The sequence below is a fragment of the Haemorhous mexicanus genome, chromosome 2 (genome assembly GCF_027477595.1).
Source record: "Haemorhous mexicanus isolate bHaeMex1 chromosome 2, bHaeMex1.pri, whole genome shotgun sequence".
Lineage (NCBI taxonomy): Eukaryota > Metazoa > Chordata > Aves > Passeriformes > Fringillidae > Haemorhous > Haemorhous mexicanus.
Window position 1 is genome coordinate 1,268,116 of NC_082342.1, and position 21,524 is coordinate 1,289,639.

A 21,524-nucleotide genomic window follows, 5' to 3' on the forward strand; every position below is an offset into this window, starting at 1 on the left:
CTGCACTTTCACAGGAAGGATAAAATAGATGAAAAGGTAACCAGGTTACAGGCACAAAGTATCCCGGGACTGTTTGCTAGCAGCTTATTCCCATGGCATTCCTGCTGGAGTTACTCCTTGCTGGAGTCTCTCAGAGCAACTGAGCGTGGCTGTCTCAGGGATTAGGAAGCACTGGAAGCTCCTGCAATAGAGCAGCACTGGTGTTTGTCTGTTTATAATTAATTTTTAGTAGTCTTTTTGTTGGGCATTCATGGCCACAAGCGAACTCTGCAGGTTCTGGCGGTGCAGAAGGTTTAATTTTGCTAATCCTGTTTTATTCCCATTTCAGTGTAGCTGTTTCAATGCCACAACATGGTGCCTGCAATGAATTTCAAATGTATTTTCGGATGGCATTGTCTTGCAGAATGGGAGAGAAAATCATCCCTCCCAAATGCCGTTTGCAGGGGCCCTTTCCTGCTGTCTGGAAATCCCACCCTGCATACAAAGCAGGGAGGAAGCACAAACCTCTTCCTCACAAGCTCTCAAGCCCCCACCACGATTACAACCTTTTTATCTGGGATAAAAAGCATTTTCTTTCATCCTTCTCAACAAGAGTGTTTTGCTTTTACCATTTGGTACAACACCTAATGCGAGCCACACATACTCTGTCATTTTTCTCCCTGAATTATGATTTTTTTATACTCTTCACACACACAAGAGTACAAATGTAGTGCTGCTGGTATTGAAAAGGCACTTTAGAAAAGCAGCCGTGATTCCAGCCCTGTCTGGGAGCAGGTCCAGCTGTCACTGGGTGGTTTTTGGGGAGGAACAATGGAAAGGTGAAGAGTTACCCTCCTAAATTTTATCTCATAAAATCACGGAATTATTTAGGTTGGAAGGGACCTTAAAGCTCATCCAGTCCCATGGGAAGGGACAGCTTCCACTAGATCAGACGCTCCAAGCTCCATCCAACCTGGCTTTGGGCAGTTCCAGGCATGGGGCAGCCTGGTTTTACACTGATTTTTTTAAAGGTCTTAATGCTTTTAATGCTGCGTGTTAGTGAAGCCACTGATGGAATTCCGAGTCTCCCTGTCTCTTTCCACTTGCTTATAACCCTGATTTCCTTTCCTCTGAGAACGGCTCCTTCAGTGCTAACTTGGGGGTGGAGGGACAGCTAATTAATTAAGCACTAATTGTTGTCAAGTCAATCGGTGCTAACGTGTAACGTTTGACTTGTTTACTCTCCCGAGGTAAAGTGAAAGGAGTTAATGATGTAACAAATTGTGTCCCCATCATGAGGGACTTGTTTGGAGAGAACGGTGTTATTTATGAACTGTAAAATAACACATTTTAACAAAAACCCCAGATTTTGAAGCAAGATGGGTTTGGTTCTGGTGTGAAATTACCACTAGATAGCTGCGGAGACAAATGCGTCGCCTAATAAAGCTTAATGACTGATTTTCCCATTAATCAGAACTGAGAATGTGCTTCATTAAGATAATTAACTGAGCCAGTTGCTTAACTGACAGTTAGGAGACACAAATTCCCAAGTTCCTTGCTTTCCCCTTAATAAAACCCACCAGAAGCTGACCCGGCTGTGTAGTTTTTATCGGCGAGGGAAGCACAAGGGCTCCAAAACCTCCTCGCTTACGTAAGCTCCACGACAGAGTCTCCCAGTGGGACACAGGTGGGACCAGGGGGTGGCCCTGCCCAGCCCCACACTGGAGCCAAGCCTTGGCCTCCAGGTTTTCCCAGTCAGCTCACGCCAAAAGCTCACCAAGACTTGCCCTTCTCCGTCTCGCCAGCGGCGAATGGTCTTTCTTCTGCTGCTCTCTGAAAGGTCAGGTCTTCGGTGCACTTGGTTTTATCACCCAAGAGCTGCTTGCTCTTCCAAGGGGGACAATTCCTTGCCTGACTTTGTGGCTCCTCCTCTTTGTTCGTCTCGAGCTGGAAGTGGGGTCATGGGTCCTGAGCCCAGGGATGTGGAAGATGAATCTGCTCCGGGTGCATTTGTAGGCAGAATATGCAGCGCTGGAGAAGTTGTGGGAATTACCGGAGAGATCCAAAACTTGAATTATTAAATATGCTATCTGGTTGTAACGTCTGGTTGTAAATCCCTTCCTTCACAGCTGTCTGTGTCTGGAATTCTAACAGGGTGATGCTATCAGGACTCTGCACACAGACAGCAACTCGGGAGCCAACGTAAGGCAACCGTCTCAACTCTGCTTTTCTTTTGTCCTCAGAGTTCCCGGTCTTCCACCATGAATCCTGTTTACAGCCCCGTCCAACCTGGGGCTCCCTACGGAAACCCGAAGAACATGGCCTATACAGGTAGGACGGGGGTTGTGGCTTTTTCTGGATCTCTGTGTGTGCTGGTGGCTGATCTCTTAATCAGGGAGAAAGTTTTCCCATCAGGGAGCTGGATGGGAACGTGACTCGCAGGAAAAGCCCTTCAGCAAAGCCAGTGCAGCGAGGGTGGTGAGAAGAGTTGGAGCTCAATTCATGCAAAGAGGATGCCCTGGAAATCCTAAGGAAAAGGATCCAAAGGGCTTTTTTCTTTAGATTAACAAACATGCAAGCAGGCGCTGGGACAGTCAAGCAGGAGGGCTTCCCTCAGGAGCTGCAGGAGCTGGAATAATCCAGCTGTGGAAATGAGGATCCCACAGCCAAGAGCCCCTAGTTTGGAGAGCATCCAGGTATTGTGATAGGTGGTGACTTAAGCTACAGTATTGACTGATTTTTTTTAATATTTCAAGTTGTGCTTTGGTTGGGTTAATCCTATGTGAAGAGCAAGTCTGTTTACTGTTTGAAACAGTAAACAGACTTTAGAACTGAGTTGTCTAAAAGTGTCATCCTTATTACTTGATAAAGATGTTTACCATCATTGTGTAACTAGTGGGGAAGCTAAAGTGTACTGATATGGAAAGAATTCATTTGGGACAGAAACGGTGCTTTGGAAAAAGAAAATCCCAGTTCAAGTGTATCTGGTTTTCCCTATGGATTATGTTCACCTTGACTTGCTTTGATCCTGTAACCCCCTTACAAAATCAGCCCTGGAAAACTCCTTTAAATGCCATTTTGGAGAGTGTAATCAGCTCTTGGGTGTCACGTTGTGTTAGGGCTTCCTGCTTTCTATTTGCTTTGACTTTCACCGAATGGGTGGAATTATTTGGGAATGTGCTTTTGATGAGGAGAGTGGTCACCAGCAGATGGGAATGAACATCAAATACTCTGAGCTGCTTTGTGCATGGAACATTCTGGTTGAGTTTGGCAGCCCTTCCAGCTGGTGGATCAGTGGGGCTGTGAGGAGCCCTGTCTGAGACTCTGCAGAGCAGAGAGTTCCTCAAAGGTGTTTTGCCCCATTTTTATTCATCCTTTCTTTTTCTCATTCCAATTTATGCAGCTGCTTTGTTGGAGATACTGTAGCTTGGGGGAACTTTGGTCTCACAGTCAAAGCACGAGAGGCTTGGAAAAAAAAAAACAATCTCTGTGAAAAAGTCTCTTCAAAAATCTCCCCATTGTGAGAGGACTGTGGACTCCAGCAGCGCTTGGGTGATAGAACGAGCTCATAAGTGCACAGTTATTTTCCTGCTCTGGAAATAACAGGAATTTTGTGGCTTTCCAGCACAAGAGGCTACTTCTCTCCCACTTTACTTTGATTTTTTTTTTTTTTTTTTTTGGCATGTGCTTAAGGCTTCACCTTAATATCCATTCAATGTACGTTTCTATATCTGCTTTCATATAATCCTGGGTGTCTCAGCAGCTGCTTTCTGGCACTTGATAAGACAATTTAATTTAAATATTGAGGTGCAGATTGGTCAGAATTTGGACCTTGGCCTTTCTAGAAGAATTTTAGAGGGAGAATTCTGCTTTCAATGAAGGGATTAATGGAATTCCAGAATGATTTAGGTGGGAATGGATCATAAAGCTCATCTGATTCCACCCTCTGCAATGGGCAGGGCCACCTTCCAAAGACCAGGTTGCTCTAAGGCCTGTCCAGCCTGGGCTTGAACACACGAATTCTGCAGGACTCCATTTGGAATTAGTCAAGTGCCAACATTAATGGGATGTTGTCTTCTAAAGTAACCTGCTGGTTGATGACTGTGAAGTTCCTGCTGTGCCCTTAACTCTGTAAAATTTTACTTGGCCAACTTGTGCCAGCTTTGATCCATGCAGGGATCAGGAGGATGTGGCCCCCATGGTTTCATCCCAAACCACCCTTCAGGCATTTGTCTTCCAGAATTTGTGGTAAATGCACTGAGGTCAGTGGTGGATGTGCAGGATAATCTTGGAGGAAAAAGTTGGAGGCAGATCGGACTGGAAAAATTAAAACAACGTCCTCAGTTATGTCAGGGGTGAAACAAACAAATGTAGGACAGCACAGCAGGAATATTCCTGCTGGATTGTTCCATTGTCCAGGTGGAAGGTAAGAAGTCAGTGGGCTGAACTCTTACAGTGAAGTCCCAAAACAGAAGTCAGAAAGCACTTAACAGAAGAGCTTCTTTTTTTTTTTTTTTTTTTTTTCCTGGGCAAATAGTATTACAAACCCTTTCAAATCTGAATTTGTTTGAATATGTAATGAAAGACTCAGAGTTCTATAGCAAATAGGAGGAGAAAATTTAAATTTTAGCCTCTGTAGAGAAAAGACAGGCAACTCCTGAGGGTGGTCTGAGCAGCTATGAAAAGAGCTGTGGAATAAAACTCAGGTGGGGTAGAGGCAGGAAGAAATCAGGGATAGTAATCAGGATACTGGCAGGTTGAATTCTATGCTTTTGTGGGGTTGTTTTTGTGCTAAATGTGAACACTTTATATTACTTAATATTTTGTTTATTGTTTTTATTTATATGATAACTTTAGGCTGAAATAATGAGTTTTAATCTGAGTTTTAATGATTTTTCTTCTCATTCTGACTTCTGTGTTGTTTCCTGGCAGAGCAGGGGGAGAGGTCCATTGCAAGATAAATAATCCATTTTTTTCTGCCAGATTGGCTGTTAGGGAAAATAGGAAATCCTTGAGTTAGGGAGAATGGGAAATCCTTGGCACATACTCAAGTACTTGATGAAGCATCCGTTTATTCAGATTCTTGATTTTTCCATTTTGATCTTCCTTAATGGAAGTGTGAAGGACAGTCATTTCCTAAATCATTTTTCAAGTGTGGTCTGGATTGGCTGGATTTTCATGGGAAATAATAATTACGTTTAAAAAAGGAAGTTTTAAAATACAGTTACTCGGGGAGATAAAATCAGAATTGTTCAACTGATAGGAGAAATCTTTAATAAAACAATGCATGGGTTTGAACTAAGGGATTTATTAAGCACTTGTGGCTTCTCCTGTGTCTCATTTTTGGGGTCCTTAGAAGTCCCAGATCTGTTGAATTGCACCTTCCTTCCCATTTTTTGTTGGAAACTGAAAGAGGAGAAGAATAACTTCTGCTGGCAGTGTTTCCTGCTGCTGGATGAGCAGCTGTGGAGCTGAGGGAGGGTGACACAGGGAGAATATTCTGGCTGCAGACAGAGCTGCATCTGCCCAGTGCCAGCTTTGTGCTCCAAGTCCTGGCTCCTCGTGCCCGGCTGGTGACGGCTTCCACTCCGCTAATTCCACGGATTTTGGAACATCAGCAGCAGTGTTTCAGCCTTGTTTACTATTTAATTAAACCAGACTGTAATTAAGTTGGATCTTCATGTAAGCTGTTGTTTTAATTGAGGCTAATTTATTTAAGGCCTCCAATTTGCTTTTTTGTTCTTGGTACAATTCACTTTACCTGCCCCAAATGGGAGCTGCTGAAGCACCTGGTTTTCCTTTGGCACATTACCCTTCCCATTTCCTTGCACCCACTGCAGGAAGGCACCAGTGCTGCAGTAAATAGATTAGCCCATTGGTGTGGAATCAGGGATGAAGAATCAGTCTCTCCTGGAGCTTGTTTGACTTCAAGCGTGAAACTATAAAGTGTTTGTGATAGCTCACACCGCTTCCCCTCTCCCTACCAGGAGCTGATTAATATGCTGATAAGATGCTGTGATTCATGAACCTCTGCTAGGCTGGCTCTGTGTTCGGTGCAGTTATTCCTAAATAATAAATGGTAATAAAATCCAAGAGCCCAAGGATGCAGAGCTGGTTGGGGAATCTCCAGGGGGTTTGTGTCACGTCGCTCCAGAGCACGGCGTTTCTCCGGTCCTGCTGCGGCAGCGCCTGCTCGGCAGGATGCTCACAGAATCCTGGGATGCTTTCTGCAAGGGACCTGGAAGAACATCTCATTCCCAGCCTTGGACAGGGACACATCCCACTGTCTCAGGCTGCTCCGAGCCCCAGTGACCAGCCTGGCCTTGGACACTTCCAGAGATCCAGGGGCAGCCACAGCTTCTCTGGGCACTCTGCACCAGGGAACAATTCCTTCCCAATCTCCCATCCAGCCCTGCCCTCTGGGAAGCCATTCCCTGTGTTCTGTCCCTCCATCCCTTGTCCCCAGTCCCTCTCCAGCTCTCCTGGAGCCTCTTCAGGCCCTGCAAGGGCTCTGAGCTCTCCCTGGAGCCTTCTCCTCTCCAGGTGAGCACTCCCAGCTCTGCCAGCCTGGCTCCAGAGCAGAGGGGCTTTCCCTGCACAGGACCCCTTCATGCTCCTGAAGAGTAAGACACATCCCTGAGTTGGGCTGTTTGCAGCACTCCCAAGTGGAAAATTCCCAAGTTTTGTCATTTTTTCTTCCCCAAGGTGAAACCACAACATTTGTTTGGACATAATGATGAGCCGAGGGAATCTGTGCCCTCTGGCCGTTGGTTCTGTTGGCAGGACAGGAGGTGAAGGATTCTCACGTGTGCTCCTGTCCTAATCCCTGTCATTTGTGTTCATTGTTGAACCTCAGACACAACTGCACATGTGAGGAGTGACCTCATTTACTCCTGACTGTTCCCTTAATTTATTGTGATGTTGAAAGGCAGTGGCCTTCGATGTTGTAGAAGACGGAAGGATGTTCCGATAGGATTTCTGCTGTTGGCTTTTAATCCTCCTTTGCATACTCTGTGTGGGACAAAGATAATTGTAGGCATGATTTCAGCCTTTCTTATTAACTTACAATTATAATTTGGCTGTATTCTTCTCTGGAAATGCTAGGCCTTTAATGGCAGATCAGCTCTTAGGCCACACAAACCATGTTCTTTCACAACTACTCTGTGAAAGGGGATGAACTTTATATTTTTCCTCTTTCTTTTTGGCATTCCTCAGCATTTTCACAGGGAGCACTGAGGAACAGGGGGCAAATGGCTGGGTTGAGGTGCTCTCTCCTTACTTCTCCTTCTGCCCTAAGATGTGCACGCACATCAGCCCCCTCCATTGATTGGGAAATGCCACTCCTGGATTTAATTAGGTGATCCATCGCTTACTGGGTCTGTAAAACAGGAATTCTAAACCGTGTTCAGGGTGTTGAATTGATTTCAGGGTGATTAAAAATGTATGAAGTGGATACAGTGAATATTTTTCCTCTGGCGTTTCTTCATGTTTATTAATTGGTGTGTATAGAGCAGACAGGAAAATCCTACTTGACTGGGAGAAGAATGAGCTGTGACTTGTGTAGGCTCTCATTGTTTTCATGTTTAAACGCGTGATTTTCGTACGGGAATACTTCCAAGCAGCTTGCTGAATTCCTCAGTGCTGGGAGCTGCTGAGTTTCAGCACTGAGATCAACAGTGGATAAATCACCATCTTCCTAATGAAATTAACTCAGGGAAAAAGCATAAAGCCACTAAGGGAAGGAGGGAGGAGTAGTTTTCTGTTGGGGAGAAAGAAGCAGAGGGTTTGGGTCAGATTAGGGATGTTTGTGAGTGGCAGAGGTTGCTCAGGGTAATGGTGAAATCATCTTCCCTGGAATTGTTCCAAAGCCATGTGGATGTGGCACTTGAGGATATGGGGCAGTGGTGGCCTTGGCAGTGCTGGGGAACAATTGGACTCGATGGTCTTGGAGGGCTTTTCCATCCTTAATGGCTCTGTGGTTCCAAAATAATTCATGACATCCACTCAGCTCCTTTGGAGACTGGTCCAAGTGCCAGCCTTCCAAGGAGTTCATAGAAACTTTGGGAAGCATCCCTCACCCCTTGTTTTGTAACTGTTTGGAGGTTTTACAGGCTTTTGAGTCCCCCTGTGTTGTGAAGAAACAGAATAGTCTCCAATCTTAAAAGCAAACAAAACTTATGTTCTGTTTTCCCAAATGACCTCATTGTGGGCCTTCTTCTCCTCCAGGCTCGGGTGAGTCCATGCAACTGGTTTATTTCTGCCTCATTTCTTGGCTGCAATATTGATTTTGGTTTTCCTCATGGTGGAAAAGAAATAAAAAGATTAAATGGCCACGCTTGAAGAGGGCTGGGGAAAAATTGTGAGGCAGAGAAGCAAAAAGCATAGGTGGGAAAAAAAAAAGATGGCCTTGGGAACATGTTTTGAAGAGAAAAGTGCTCCATTTAAAGAAAATAAAAGGTGAACAGAGAATTTTCTTGTGTCTCAATTGCTTTTATTGAGTACAGGCACATCTTGTGATGTTCTTCACTCACCTGGGGAAAAGAGAAGCTTTATTTTTAACCATGAGCCCTCCCAAATTTCTGTCTTAAATTGCATACAGACAAACTCTAACCAGTGCTTTTGGCTTTGAAGTACACATTCAGTATTAAAATTGATAACTGAAGGGGGTTTTTGGTATTCTTTCTTAGTGGGTGTACATCAGAGAATGAAACTGGGTTTGGCTGGCTTATTAATTTCTAGTCTGTTTCTGAGCCATCTTCTTTTTCCTTGTTTTAGCCATGATCAATTGTTTTCCATTTAAAACTTATTTTTCTGCATGTTCCCTTCACTTCCATATCTTTTCCTAAGTTCTTCTTGCTCTGCTCCTGATTAAGGAGCCTCAGTGTAGGAAGTCAAAATCACATTGGCATTTCAGCATCACAGAACCATTGAAGCTGGAAAAGAGCTTTAATATGATCCGAGCCCAGATGTTCCCCAGCCCTGCCAAAGCCACCACTGCCCCATGTCCCCAAGTGCCACATCCACGTGGCTTTCCAATCCTTCCAGGGATGGGGAATTTGGGAACCTTTGCCACAGGCTCCATGAAGCTGCAGTGTGCCCTTGTCGTTCTGCAAGTTGGAGATGGGGGTTCATAACCCAGGATGGAAACATCTCCTGGCCCTTGTACCCCACGTTCCAGGGAATCTCTCATCCAGAGTTAAAATCTCACCCACTCTAAAATAAAGGCCTTTTCTTGCATATTTCTTTCTGCCACTTGCAGTTCAAATTCATATGCTGGCTTGTTTTTCTCTGCACCCCACACATTCAATACCTCTTAAATCCCCAGGTGCTTCAATTAAATGATTGCAAATAAGCTCCAAGGCTGCCTTGTGATCCATTGAAAACCCTTAATATTTGCCACCTTTCCTTCCCCCCACACCTTTTTTTTTTCATCCTGCACAGCAAATAAGTGGTCAGATCCTTGTTATGTTTTTTCAGGCCGAAGGTAATAAATTAAAATTTAGCGGCTTGACTTCTGCAAAAATGTTTTTAGATTAAATATTGAGTTTTTCTTCCCTCCTGGTGCACAATTATTCCTCACACCGGGCGCAGTCAATGTGATCCAGCACAGAGGTTTGTACAGACAGAAACGTGAGCTGGCCCAGCCTTGGAAAAGGCTTTTATGAGCTTCAGAAGTAATTCCCTGGTTTGTACCAGATCTGTTAATTACTGGGTCTGTTTTCCTACTGTGCTTTATACCTAATATCTTATTTCTAATTTAGTGGGGATCAGCTTTCCCGAAGCGGAGCGCTCGAGTTTATTAATCACAGAATCCCAGGATGGTTTGGGTTGGGAGGGACTTAAAGATCCTCCAGTTGCAGATTTATTTTGCTGTTCCATTTCATTAGACTTAGCCTGGTGTGAGGCCAGAGTCAGGTGTTGCTTTTATGCAAATGCATTCATATACTTATTTTAAAGTGTGTGTGGCTGCCCTTCCCTCTCCCAGCGCTCGCTGGCTCTCGGCCCCGTTTCATCTGATGCAGTACTGGGCTAGAATTTTAATGTCTCTGCGGCCAGCCATGATTTATTAGATCCCAAAGCCCTGGCTCTGAGTGCAGGAAGAAAATATTGCAGCAGTGAGCTGCCTTGGCACTGCTCGAATAAATGAGTCCTGAAAGACTCTTTAGTGTTGCAGCCTTTTTTCCCTTCTCCTCCCCTGGCCCCCCGTGCTCCTTCCCCCCAGCCCGACCCCTGGATTCCTGCTGATGGTGGGAAGTGCTCGTTTCCTTGTGGGAATTGCCATCTCCGGGTCTTTTTACAGGAATGGATTTGTCAACAGCCTCGTCATGTAAAGCCCTTTGAATTCCCAGAATGAGCTGCTATCCTTCATCTGGAAAAAAAAAAAAAATCAGCTTTTGTGGCAGGGTGCAAGGCTTGGGCTTCTGGTGATGAACTGGTGGTACAGAGAGAAGATCATGGAATTTGGGATGGTTTGGATTGAAAGAGACCTTAAAAGTTCCACCCTCTGCCGTGGGCAGGGACACCTTCCACTGTCCCAGCTTGCTCCAAACTTGGGCACTTCTAGGGATCTGGAGGCTGCCTGTGCCACGGCCTCACAAGGAACAATTCCTTCCCAATATCCCATCCATCCCTGCCCTCTGGCACTGGGAGCCATTCCCTGGCTCCTGTCCCTCCATCCCTTGTCCCCAGTCCCTCTCCAGCTCTCCTGGAGCTCCTTCTGGCCCTGCAAGGGCTCTGAGCTCTCCCTGGAGCCTTCTCCTCTCCAGGTGAGCACTCCCAGCTCTCCCAGCCTGGCTCCAGCCCTGGAGCAGCTCTGGAGCCTCCTCTGGGCTCTCTCCAGCAGAGCCTTTTCTTACCTGTTCTGAGGTCCCATTTTAGCAGTGACCTGAGGAAGGACAGCCAGGACCTCAGTACTCCCAGGACCACCACCCAGTGCTGGCTGGGCTCCTCTCTGCTCCCCAGCCCCTCCTTCCAGAGAGCTGCCAGCCCAGCAGCCCTTCCTGGGAGCAGCTCTGAGGTGTTTCACTTCATCAACAAAATAATCTTCAGGGACAAATGGAATAAAGGAAAAGTTGGGCTGAAAAGATGAGCTCTCAGAAGACTGAGAGCAGTAAAGGGGAGGGTTTGGGAGGAGAAGTACAAGGAAGAAACCCTGGAACAGTGACAGGTGAAACTTTGGAGCTCATAGTTACAAAATTCACTTTAGTAAGCAACCAAAGGAAATGTCCACTTTATGCTTGATTTGTTGCCAACTATTTACAATTAAAAATGACATCTCTGTACCTCATCTTTAGAGACCTCATCTTTGGCAGCAAAGAGCACCCATCTCCAGGGAGAAGAGGTGATTCCATGGCACTCCCAGGAGATGCAAAGCACAGGGTGACTGTACATGAAATCACACAGGGGAAAACCTTGATTTTTACAGCTGAACAATGAAGAGTTTCATTCAGAAAGATGAATGTGAGTGTGAAAGAATGTGTTTAGGCATCTGAACTTCTGTTTACCTCTAGTTCTTCTTAGTTCAAATTAGGAGCTCTGTTGAGGTGAAGAGCATTCTGTGCTGCTCTGAAGGTGGAGAGAAGTGTGTGCTGTGCAGGCACTCTGTTGTCAGAATAATTTTTCTCTCCCCTTAAAACAGTTAAGGAAACAGTAGTATAATGGACTGTCATAGTAATTTCAGGGTGAGCAGAGCAATTTTCCACAAAAATAACAATTATGTTGTCATCAAACAAGGCATGGTTTGCTCTGAGCCCATTAATGTAATTGAGGGTCTCACTGAATGCACGAGCAGCAGGTTGGTCACTTACACCCACCACCCCCAGCTCTCCCAGGCTGGCCCCAGAGCAGAGGGACTCCAGCCCCTGGAGCATCCTCAGCCCTCCTCTGGACTGGAAATGCAGATTATTTCTCCCTAGTTGGAGTGTCTTGAAAAAATGAACATCCTGTAATGTTTAATGTGAACTCTGGTTTGAGAAGAGATTGTCAAGATGGGACTTGAGTCACAGAATCCCAGACTGGTTTGGGTTGGAAGGGACCTTAAAGCCCATCCAGTGCCACCCCTGCCATGGCAGGGACACCTTCCACTGTCCCAGGGTGCTGCAAGCCCTGTCCAGCCTGGCCTTGGACACTTCCAGGGATCCAGGGGCAGCCACAGCTTCTCTGGGCACTCTGTGCCAGGGCCTGCCCACCCTTGCAGCCAAGAATTCCTTCCCAAAATCCTTCATCCATCAAAGGACTTTCCTCCCTGGGTTTTTTTTCCCCTTCTTTTGTTGCTTCACTTTGGCTGTGGAGTTTCAGTTTTTTCTTTTAATCCCCACAGTCCTTTATCCCTCCCTCTCTGGTTCCTTGAACGTGGAATTCTCCCATGGAAGATGCTGGATCCATTATGAATAAAGATGAAATGGAAGTGGAATGCTTTCCCATTAATTTCAAACTTTGGTTATCATGACAACAGGTTACAACTCTCTCCATTGCCATGACAATCTCCTGCAAAATTGTTAAAATGCTGGCTTGTGGTTATTTTTAGTTTGTCCTCTATTCCCATGGAGACCAACTTTTCCTTGAAGTGTTTGATGCTTTGTGCTTGGAGCCTTTAATGAGCCCCACAGAAGTCTGGAAGTCAGGAAAGGCAGAGGCCTCTGAGGTCAGCCCATCCCTCCATCAGCCTTGAGGGATGCTCGGTGCAGTGGCTTTGCCACTGCTTTTGTTGTATTGTGGGCACTTCTTTTTATTGTTATTATCAATTCTTGTGTGATTTTTAACATTTACATTTCCTGTCGTGCCCGAGCTCTTGTATTCTTTGCCTGTGACCCTATTTTTTATTGTATTCTTTGCATAGGACCCTATTTTTTGCATTAAATTCTGTCTGAAAACTTAACATTCTGCACAGGCCACTGGAGGGGAAAAAAAATCTACAAAGGAAAATGAAAAACTATAGAGGAGCTTGAACAGGACATATAAAGTGGTGATGTTTTATTGCTGGGGTTTTTTGGGAAAAAAAAAAACACACAGAAATTAACTTTTCTGTCTATCAAGAAGTTTTACTGGAGTAACATTTGCTCAGTCAGCTGAACCTTAACTGGCTTATAATTAATATATTACAAATCAATAAAGTGTTACACATCACCTCAAGTAAAAAAGGGAAATAAAACTACTTTGTGATCCTCCTTTGTCCATGGGCTTTGATTTTTCCCCCAAGTCTTTCTGGAAGGTGGCTGAGACTGTGTAGGCTTTTTATTTGTATCCATCAGACCCTGAATGAGGGTTTTCACTGAACTGGGGAATTTTTTTTCCACATCTAATAACTGTTAGAGGTGTTCTGTAGTTTCTTAGACATCTGAAATTGTTGTGTCATTAATATAAGCTGAACTCTGAGCTCCACTGTCCCAGGTTGCTCCAAGCCCCATCCAACCTGGCCTTGGACACTTCAGGGGTGCAGGGGCAACCACAGCCACTCACACAGATAATATTTCTATCAATAACTTTAAACCTCTAGAGAGGCTCAGGAGCTTATCATTGATGGTAAAAATCTCTTTAAATGGTGTAAAATCTTCCTCTCTCTTGGATAATGAAATCCTTTTGCTGTTCAGGTGACTGTGAATCTTTTTACAGCTGGTGAGAGCAATCAGAAGAGTTTTTAATGCCTCTTGCTTGCAGAATCTCAGTGCTCATCAGAGTCTTTTGCTCTCTGCCGTGTCTGAGTTTGCCTTTTCCATGCAGCATCCAAATAAAACATGAATTCTGCATAACACAGCCCTCATCTCTATGATTGAAAGGTTATTTTGGCAGCAGGATTTCCTGGGAAGGTTGATGGCTCCGTTCTACTCTGCAGATACAAGGGAGAGTACGAAATATGGTGGATTTTTGTAGCACTAACAGTGGTGGTAAGATTTTTATCAGGATGTTGCTCAGCATCCTGTCAGATACAAGGAAGATAAATCCTGATGCTGAGGCTGGAGAATTTAATTGAAATAATAATCTATAAATCCCTTTAAAATTTTTGTTGTTGTTGTTCTGCTACTTGTAGAGGACATGGCATAATTACCCTGATTGATGTTGATGTTGATTGAGAGGTGTGTGGCTGTATTTAAGTGTTCCCACAGAATTCTGGCCACGTGCTGTTCCCAGAATAATTCCTTTGCCCTTTCCTTGTGTGGTTAAGAGGCCATTTAGCTTTCCCCAATCACTATTTTATTCTAATGGCTGTTAATTGGTAATAAAGGTTATAGCTAATATAATCTATAGGTAAGGTATTGATAACACTGCTTGTGTTTTTGGGATGGTGTGGGTTTTGTTCCTTGGATTTTTGTTCTTTTCACATTATTTAGGATTGCAAGGAATAGAATAGAACAGAACAGAATAGACCATTACTGTTGGAAGGGATCTCCAGCAATCATCTCATCCATCTGCCTGCCTAATTCAGGGCTGATCATGTTATTAAAGGCATTATTATTTGGTTTTTATTTGCATGTCTGTGACCAGTGAGTTAATTTTATGAGACAATGTTGGTTATGAAATCCACCATGATCTGTTCTTTCTCCAACTTTGGGAGCAGCAGCTACAGGGAGGTGCAATGAGAAATCTCCAGGCATGGAAAAATGGAGTTTCCTTCCACTTGAATGCAGCAGAAAATTCAGGAGGTAATGTGATTTTGGAAGGAAGGGGAACTTTTTTCAGATTTTCCTGTGGGAATTGCCCAGAGAAAGTGTGGCTTCCCATCCCTGGGAATGTTCAAGGCCGTGTTGGACACAGCTCAAAGCAACCTGACCTAGTAGAAGATCCCTTCTAATCCAAACCATTCCAGGATTTTGTAACTTCTCCTAAATGCAGATCCTGCTCCAATGCCTTTAGGAGTAAACAAAGACATAGGAACAAAAGAAATCTGTGCAAAATTTTTACACACACAGAAGATTTTCTCTCTATGATGACACACCCCAAAATCAGGCTTGGTTTCCCCAGCCTAGTTTGATATTTTAGCAAAATTATTTGCATCGAATTTCCAGCTTGAGGAGATGTTTCCCATCCTTGGTTTTGACTCAATTTAGGATCAGCTCTCCCAGGGCTTCCTAAAGAAGCTCAGAATGAGGGGCAACATTTTCACTTTTGTTTTTCCTGTGAAAGAAAGTCTTCAGGATCGTGTCCTGGTGGAGAGGAGCGGGAGGAGCTGGTGAAGAAGAAATTCTGGAGGCGTTTGCATTAAGCTCAGGATCAAATCCTGCTGGGCACTGACTCAACTGCCATCGATCCATCCCCTTGTTTGCCTTCCAGCTCTCACATTAAGCAATGGTTAAATCATCCCTGGGGCTCCCTTGACTAATTGACTGCTCAAGGTGGTCCAGGTGCTTCTCGGCCGCTCCATCTGGCAGCAGCCCCAACCCATCTGGCCCTGTTCTGGCCTTGGAGAGGCCTCTCCTGGGAAGTTTATCCCAAAATCTTTGCTTTCAGAAGTGTTTAAGGAGCAAAGTGAGGTACAGCAGTGACCAAGAATTCCTGTCAGTTTGCAGGCTTGGAATGGCTTTGACTGTGAACAAATGCACAAGGAACAACAGGAATAAATATTACCTATTGGAAAAGCCTGGCTCCTGGATATTTAGGAAGTGTGGATGTTCAGGCTTCTCACATATTCCTTCAGAGGAACTTTCCAGAGTAAATGCAGAGCCAGTCACCTTCAAAAGGGAGGGAATGTCACCCTGCATTTCTCTATCCACCTTTGCCAAGCGGGAGGACTTGGCATTCTCTGGAACGGGGAGATTTGATGGATGGCAGGACTTCTAATGTTGTTGGCAAGCAGTGCAGGTTCCATAGGATTTGGCAATGCTAGAGTCTTTTATTTTATTATTCCTTATTTTTAGAGGAATCTTTCAGTTTGCTCTCACTCCTGGTGTAAATCAAGAGCCTCCACAGGGAGGTGTCCAGATATTTCCATGCATGGCACACATTCCACATCCCCAGTTTCTGATCCAGTCCCTAACCACGAGCCTTTCCTTCTGTGCTCTCAATCCCAACATTAATTTTTCCAGTGAAACCAAGGTCATTTCAATCCCTCAGTTGAAGAAAAGACCTGCCCACAGTTTAAAATCAATACTGGGGGCGAGGTTATTTTTAGAAATAAGGCAAAGCCGTGACCCCAGGCACCCCCAGGTTTATCCCTGCCTTGGCTGTGTGGGGCTGGGAGGATGCTCCAGCAGGGACTGCTGGGTTTCCTTCCAGCATTTCCCTCGTTATTCCCGAGTGCCTTGGGCTCATCTGTAGGGAAGCAGATTTATTCAGCTCGTGTGAGCCCCTGTATAATCATCCTTAGCTCTGCATTAATGTGCTGAGCAAGTGGAACTGGTTAATGAGAGGAGGAGAAAAGAATCTCTTTTTGTCCCTGCCATGCTCTTGTTCCTGGAAGTGGAGGGGAATAATTAACATTCCAGCCAGGAAGCTGGGTCCTTCAGCACTGCCTGTTCATGGAACATGGGGGATACAGGTGAACTAATTCCAGCCAGCCACAGGCTTGATGTTTAGCTCTGCCTCTGTTATATAACAAGTCTTCAAAAAAACCCATTTCTGAGCAGAAATGACCTTCAAGGAATGGTTAAAATAAGGAAGCCGACGTCCCTTTGGTTACCGGTGCACAAACTCATCACTCACATAAACAGGACAAAGGCTTTAATCTCCTTCTGAAGTTATTTGCATCTTTATTGAGGCTTGCAGTGCCTTTTTCTTTGGGATCCCACTGATCTGGAGGTGAAGGACACACATGGCTGGGTAACCCACCAGGTTTCCCTGAGGTTCACAGCAAACCGGCTTGTTAGTCCTCAGGGTGGGACAAAGTGGCAGAATTCAGCTTTGCTGTGAAATCATTAAACCAGGAACTTCTTGGTATTTCTGTCCATTTTTTTTCTCATTGTTCAACAGTCTTCAAAATATTTTTTTCACCTGGTATCCCTTGTTACTCTTTAAAAAAAGAAAACTTTGGGGCTTTGAAATCAATTCCTCTGTAGGTTCGTTGAAATTCCTTTTCCTGTATGGGATTTCAGCCTTGCTGAGTGGCACGTGACCATCACAATTAGGTTGATCAACAAAAATGACACCTCCAAGAGCTCTTTGGAGACAGATGGTGCTGCACACTCAGAGAAGGTGTTTGGAGAAGTGCTGCTGCATTGGTCCCATTGCTTTGCCATTAACCCCACTGGGAATCTCCACATCCCTGGGGTGGTTTTGTGGCTGAAGGGGAAGCAGGGACCAAGATCCTTCATGCCCCATTGGTGCAGGCTGTCCTTGCTCATCTTGCATGGAGTAGCCAGCAGCAGTTTTGAGTGTTCATATTAAAAACCCTCCAGAAAACCCCCAAAACATTGCAGTTTTGTGAACCACATCTTGCCAGGGTGGGAATTGTCCAGGCTGCAGGATGAGGAAGGTGCTGTGGACGGCGAGGGGTGCCACAATTACATTGCACAGTGCACCTGAACATGAGCTATTGCAGTAATTACTGTTAAATGCTGGCCTGTAATTATAATCCAGCCATATTCCCGGCAGAAACCTTTGTGTGGAAGCTGTGAGGAGCTGTTCTGCATTGGTGACCTGGAAGTAGCTGGAAGAAATTCAAAACATCTTCATATAAATTACATTTTGGTCATGGTCTGCTCATCCCTAGGGCTTTGCAGGCACAGGTTCCCCTCCTCGACTCCTCCTGCCTCTGAGACTGCTTTGAGAGCTCATCTTTCCTTTTTCCCATCCCCACCAGCAGGATTTTCCTCATGGACAGCAGCAAGCTGTGAGCATGTTGGGCTCTGCTCCCAGGGAACAGGGACAGGAGGAGAGGGAACCAGCCTCAGGCTGGGCCAGGGGAGGCTCAGGGTGGATATTAAGGAAAATTTCTTCATGGAAAGGGCTGCCCATCCCTGGCAGTGGTGGAGTCCCCATCCCTGGAGGGATTGTTGTGGGTCCCCTCAAACTCAGGTTATTTGGTGACTGTACATTCCTATAAAACCTCCTTTTTAAGGCTCATCCCAGGTCTTGCTTTGTGCTGCTCCAGCACTCTGCCCTGGCAGGCAGGGATCAGGTGAAATCCTTGGCATTAATGTGTGCCCTCCACAAAACCTGCAGGCAGTTTTGGAAGAAAACTCCACACTTCCCTTGTGCATGAACCCTATGAAATTATTTTCAGGAAACATTTCCCTGATTTTGAGCATTTCTCTTCTTTTTTTAATCATTGGCCAGTTTATGTCAGAATGTCAGGACCGAGTCTGCTTTAAAGCAGGCTTGAACTTGGTGCATATCATCAAAAAATTGAAATGTTTCTGGATTCCCATCTGTTTGACTGGAATACACCTGGCTTTTGGGACTAGACACAGGCTATGCCTAAATCCAAGGCTTCAGAGATAAAACATGACACCGGGATGCCTGACTAATCTCCTGCAGGGATGCTGCTGGGATAAGATAAGGAACTTGTTGGGAATGGTTATTATTGTCTGGGGGGGAGCTGGCAGGGCCCAGGCTGCCACAAACAGCTGATAAGGTCCTGCAAGGCTGGCACCCACAGCTCCTGCCCTGCTGCCATCCTGGGCTTTTGGGGGCCTGTCAGAAGATAAACCAGCACCTCTGGTTGCAAACGATCCCAAAGGACAGCAGTGCTTCCCTGCATGGTGTTCCTGATGGAGGGACTCCTGCAAGGGCAGGTGAGGAGTTGTCAGGAGTTTTCCTTGGCAGGCAATTCCAGGAAAATCAGAAGGAGTTGTTATTGTGGTGATTTTTACATTCCTGTTCCTTCCTCATGCTCCCTGCAGCAGTTTCAGGGGGCTCAGCCTTGCAGGTTTTATTCCCTCCAGTTCCATGTCCATGCTGACATTCTCCTTTTCTTTCAATCCCACTGACTGATTTTTTTTCCCATTTTTTCCCCTCCCTGCTTGTGGATTTACGTCACCTTTTATAAATATTGTATAAAACACCATTTTTTTCTGTGTGAACAAATAGCATTCTCTGAAGAACAGGGCATGACATGGTTTTAAAATTGAAATAGAGCATTGAAAATTGGCTTTTTTCCTTTAAAAACATTTCAGGTATGTTCAGCAGGATGTTGAAAAAACAAGGAAAATTTATCACGGGGTAAAAAAGGAGAAATTTTTGTGGTCCAGATGATTTTGGGAGGAAAAAGAAAGATATTTTAATGGGTAAATAAATCTGTTTTAATTCCAGGCTGGGTATTGAATAGTGTCTGTAGTTGTTCCTAAACCCCAGAGGGCTTAGGAAAATCCCTCTCCACCTCCTTGAGCTTCTTCAGCAGCTTTTCCAGGCCTTCCTTGAGGTCTTAGCTCTGGGCTGGGGTTCCTGCAGCTCCCCATTTTGTCCCAGTTCAGCCCAGTTCTTTTCCTGCCTATTCAGCCCAGGATGTGACAGTGATGTTACATTTCATTTGGCAAGTAAACTGAAAACATAATAACAATTCCATTCTATTTAAGGAATAATTAATATTTATTCTTCTCTCAACACCCCATTTGCCTGCCAGCCAGTCTGCTTGAGTTTAATACAAATTATTTCATTCAACTCCAAATGTTTCATTTCATTCATTTATGAGGAAATGAAAGGAAGGGAAGAGGGAAGAGAGTTGCTAATTTTCATAAAATCACAGATTCCCAGGATGGTGCCTGCTCCATTTTGGGTTAACACTGGAACAGGACCAGAGTCCAAATGAATGTGCAGGAAGTTCAGTCCTCAGGATATTGGGGTTTTTGGTACCATAAATTTGAATCATTCCCTGGATAATTCAGGCTGGCAAGGACCTCTGGAAATCCTCAGGTCCAGCTGGGCTCAGGTTGGTCAGAGCCTTTTCCAGTGGACAGAAGTCAAGGAAGTTTTCTGGGTTTTGGCAGGTTTTCAGGTTTTGCTGAAGGAAGTTCTCCTGGCTCTGCTGCCAGGTTTAGAAGGCACAGGATTTCCAGAGGAGCCAGGATGTTGCAGCTGGATATTTGCACTTTTACATGAGCACCTCTGCTCTGCAGCCAAGCTGGGAGAGCTGGGGGTGCTCACTGAAGAGGAGAAGGCTCCAGGGAGAGCTCAGAGCCCTTGCAGGGCCTGAAGGGGCTCCAGGAGAGCTGGAGAGGGACTGGGGACAGGGGATGGAGGGACAAGAAAATGGGGAACAGAGAGCAGGAATAGTGGGAGCTCTGTTAATCAAATGCAGCACTTCAAAACTGGCCCCATCTCCTCCTCCATGGCTGGACCAAAAGCTTCCTTTTAGTCCTTACAAATACACAGTTCTTCCTTTTCATCCTTACACATTTCCTTGGAAAATTTTATGGCTTTTATGGGCAGACTCATTATCCTTTGCTGCAATAGCAATCTGCTCGTTTTTTAATTTTTATTTTTATTTCCCCAAAGTTTGCAGACTCTGTGGACACAAAGCTTTTGCAGCTGGTGCCACTTTTTCAATGGATTTCCACATCCTCCCAAAATCAGGGGGATGAGTCACCTGGCAGGAAGAGGAAAGGAGCAGCAGTGCTGTCTCATCCCAAACACATCCTCATTCATACCAGTGCCTTGGGGTGCCTCACTGTGTGGGGGGCAACATTTGCTTGGTTTTGTTTTCCAAGGATGTGCAGTTTGTGAGGATACAAAAAGCTGGTGCTGCTCACGGTTTCTGGGGTAGCAAATCAAAGAGTAACAGCTGAGAGAAGGTGGGAATTGGAGTCCTGGAACTGTTTGGGTTGGGAGGGACATTTAAAGCTCATCTCACTCCATCCCTGCCATGGACAGAGACACCTTCCACTGTCCCAGGCTGCTCCAAGCCCTGTCCAGCCTGGCCTTGGACACTGCCAGGGGTCCAGGGGCAGCCACAGCTTCTCTGGGCACCTGTGCCAGGGCCTGCCCACCCCCCCAGGGAAGAATTCCTTGCTGATATCCAATTTAAACCCACTCTGTGTCACTTTGAAGCCATTCCCTCTCTGGGCTCTCTCCAGCAGCTCCAGCTCCTCCTGCTGTGTCCCCAGGGCTGGGGCAGCTCTAAAGGGGGGGTCTCACCTGGGCACAGGGTCAGAATCCCCCTCTTCCTGCTGCCCATGCTGGGGGATCAGCCCAGGACATGGGAGGTTCTGGGCTGCAGGGAATAAAGAAAGGAAGAAAAGCTGCAAGAATAGCAGAATTTTCTCCCAGAGCCACCTCAGCTCTTTTGTTGGGACCCATCTGTGCTCTCTCCCAAGAGCACTGCCCAACATTTTCCTGCCTTCACTCAGCCCAGGGCACATTTCCTGGTTATCAGGGGGAATCAGGGCACCACTCAGCAAAAGCTCAGCTCAATTTTCTTCCTGGAAAGCTGACTTGGTCTTGCAGTCGAGCTCATCTGGACTTTATTTTCCTAATTAATGATCTTCTTCCTAGGAAGCAAAGTACAAATCCAAGAAAACAGATGATGGTCAAATCATGTCCCTGTGCTGTCTGTCCAAAGTAGGACAGGGAAGGCTGGATCAGTGCACTGTGATACTGTCTTGTGTGAAATTCTGCCCAAATTAAGGATCGTGAGGAAGTGCTGTGTGCTCCTGTTCAAAATGCACCTCCAGGGAGTG

At 45.5% G+C, this 21,524-nt stretch overlaps 1 protein-coding gene across 9 annotated transcripts in view; it reads left to right on the forward strand.

Annotated features, from left to right (window-relative positions):
• The window catches only part of FAM168A (family with sequence similarity 168 member A), a 130,843-nt gene that overhangs the window by 63,439 nt on the left and 45,880 nt on the right, over window positions 1-21,524 (forward strand). For all 9 annotated transcript variants that reach the window (XR_009489832.1, XR_009489833.1, XR_009489834.1 and 6 more), the window contains one exon: window positions 2,223-2,310. Coding sequence is in view for 3 of the 9 variants with exons in the window: in XM_059871212.1 (XP_059727195.1) it covers window positions 2,241-2,310 (70 nt within the window). In the remaining 6 variants the exon portion in view is untranslated. The remainder of the gene's footprint in view (window positions 1-2,222; window positions 2,311-21,524) is intronic.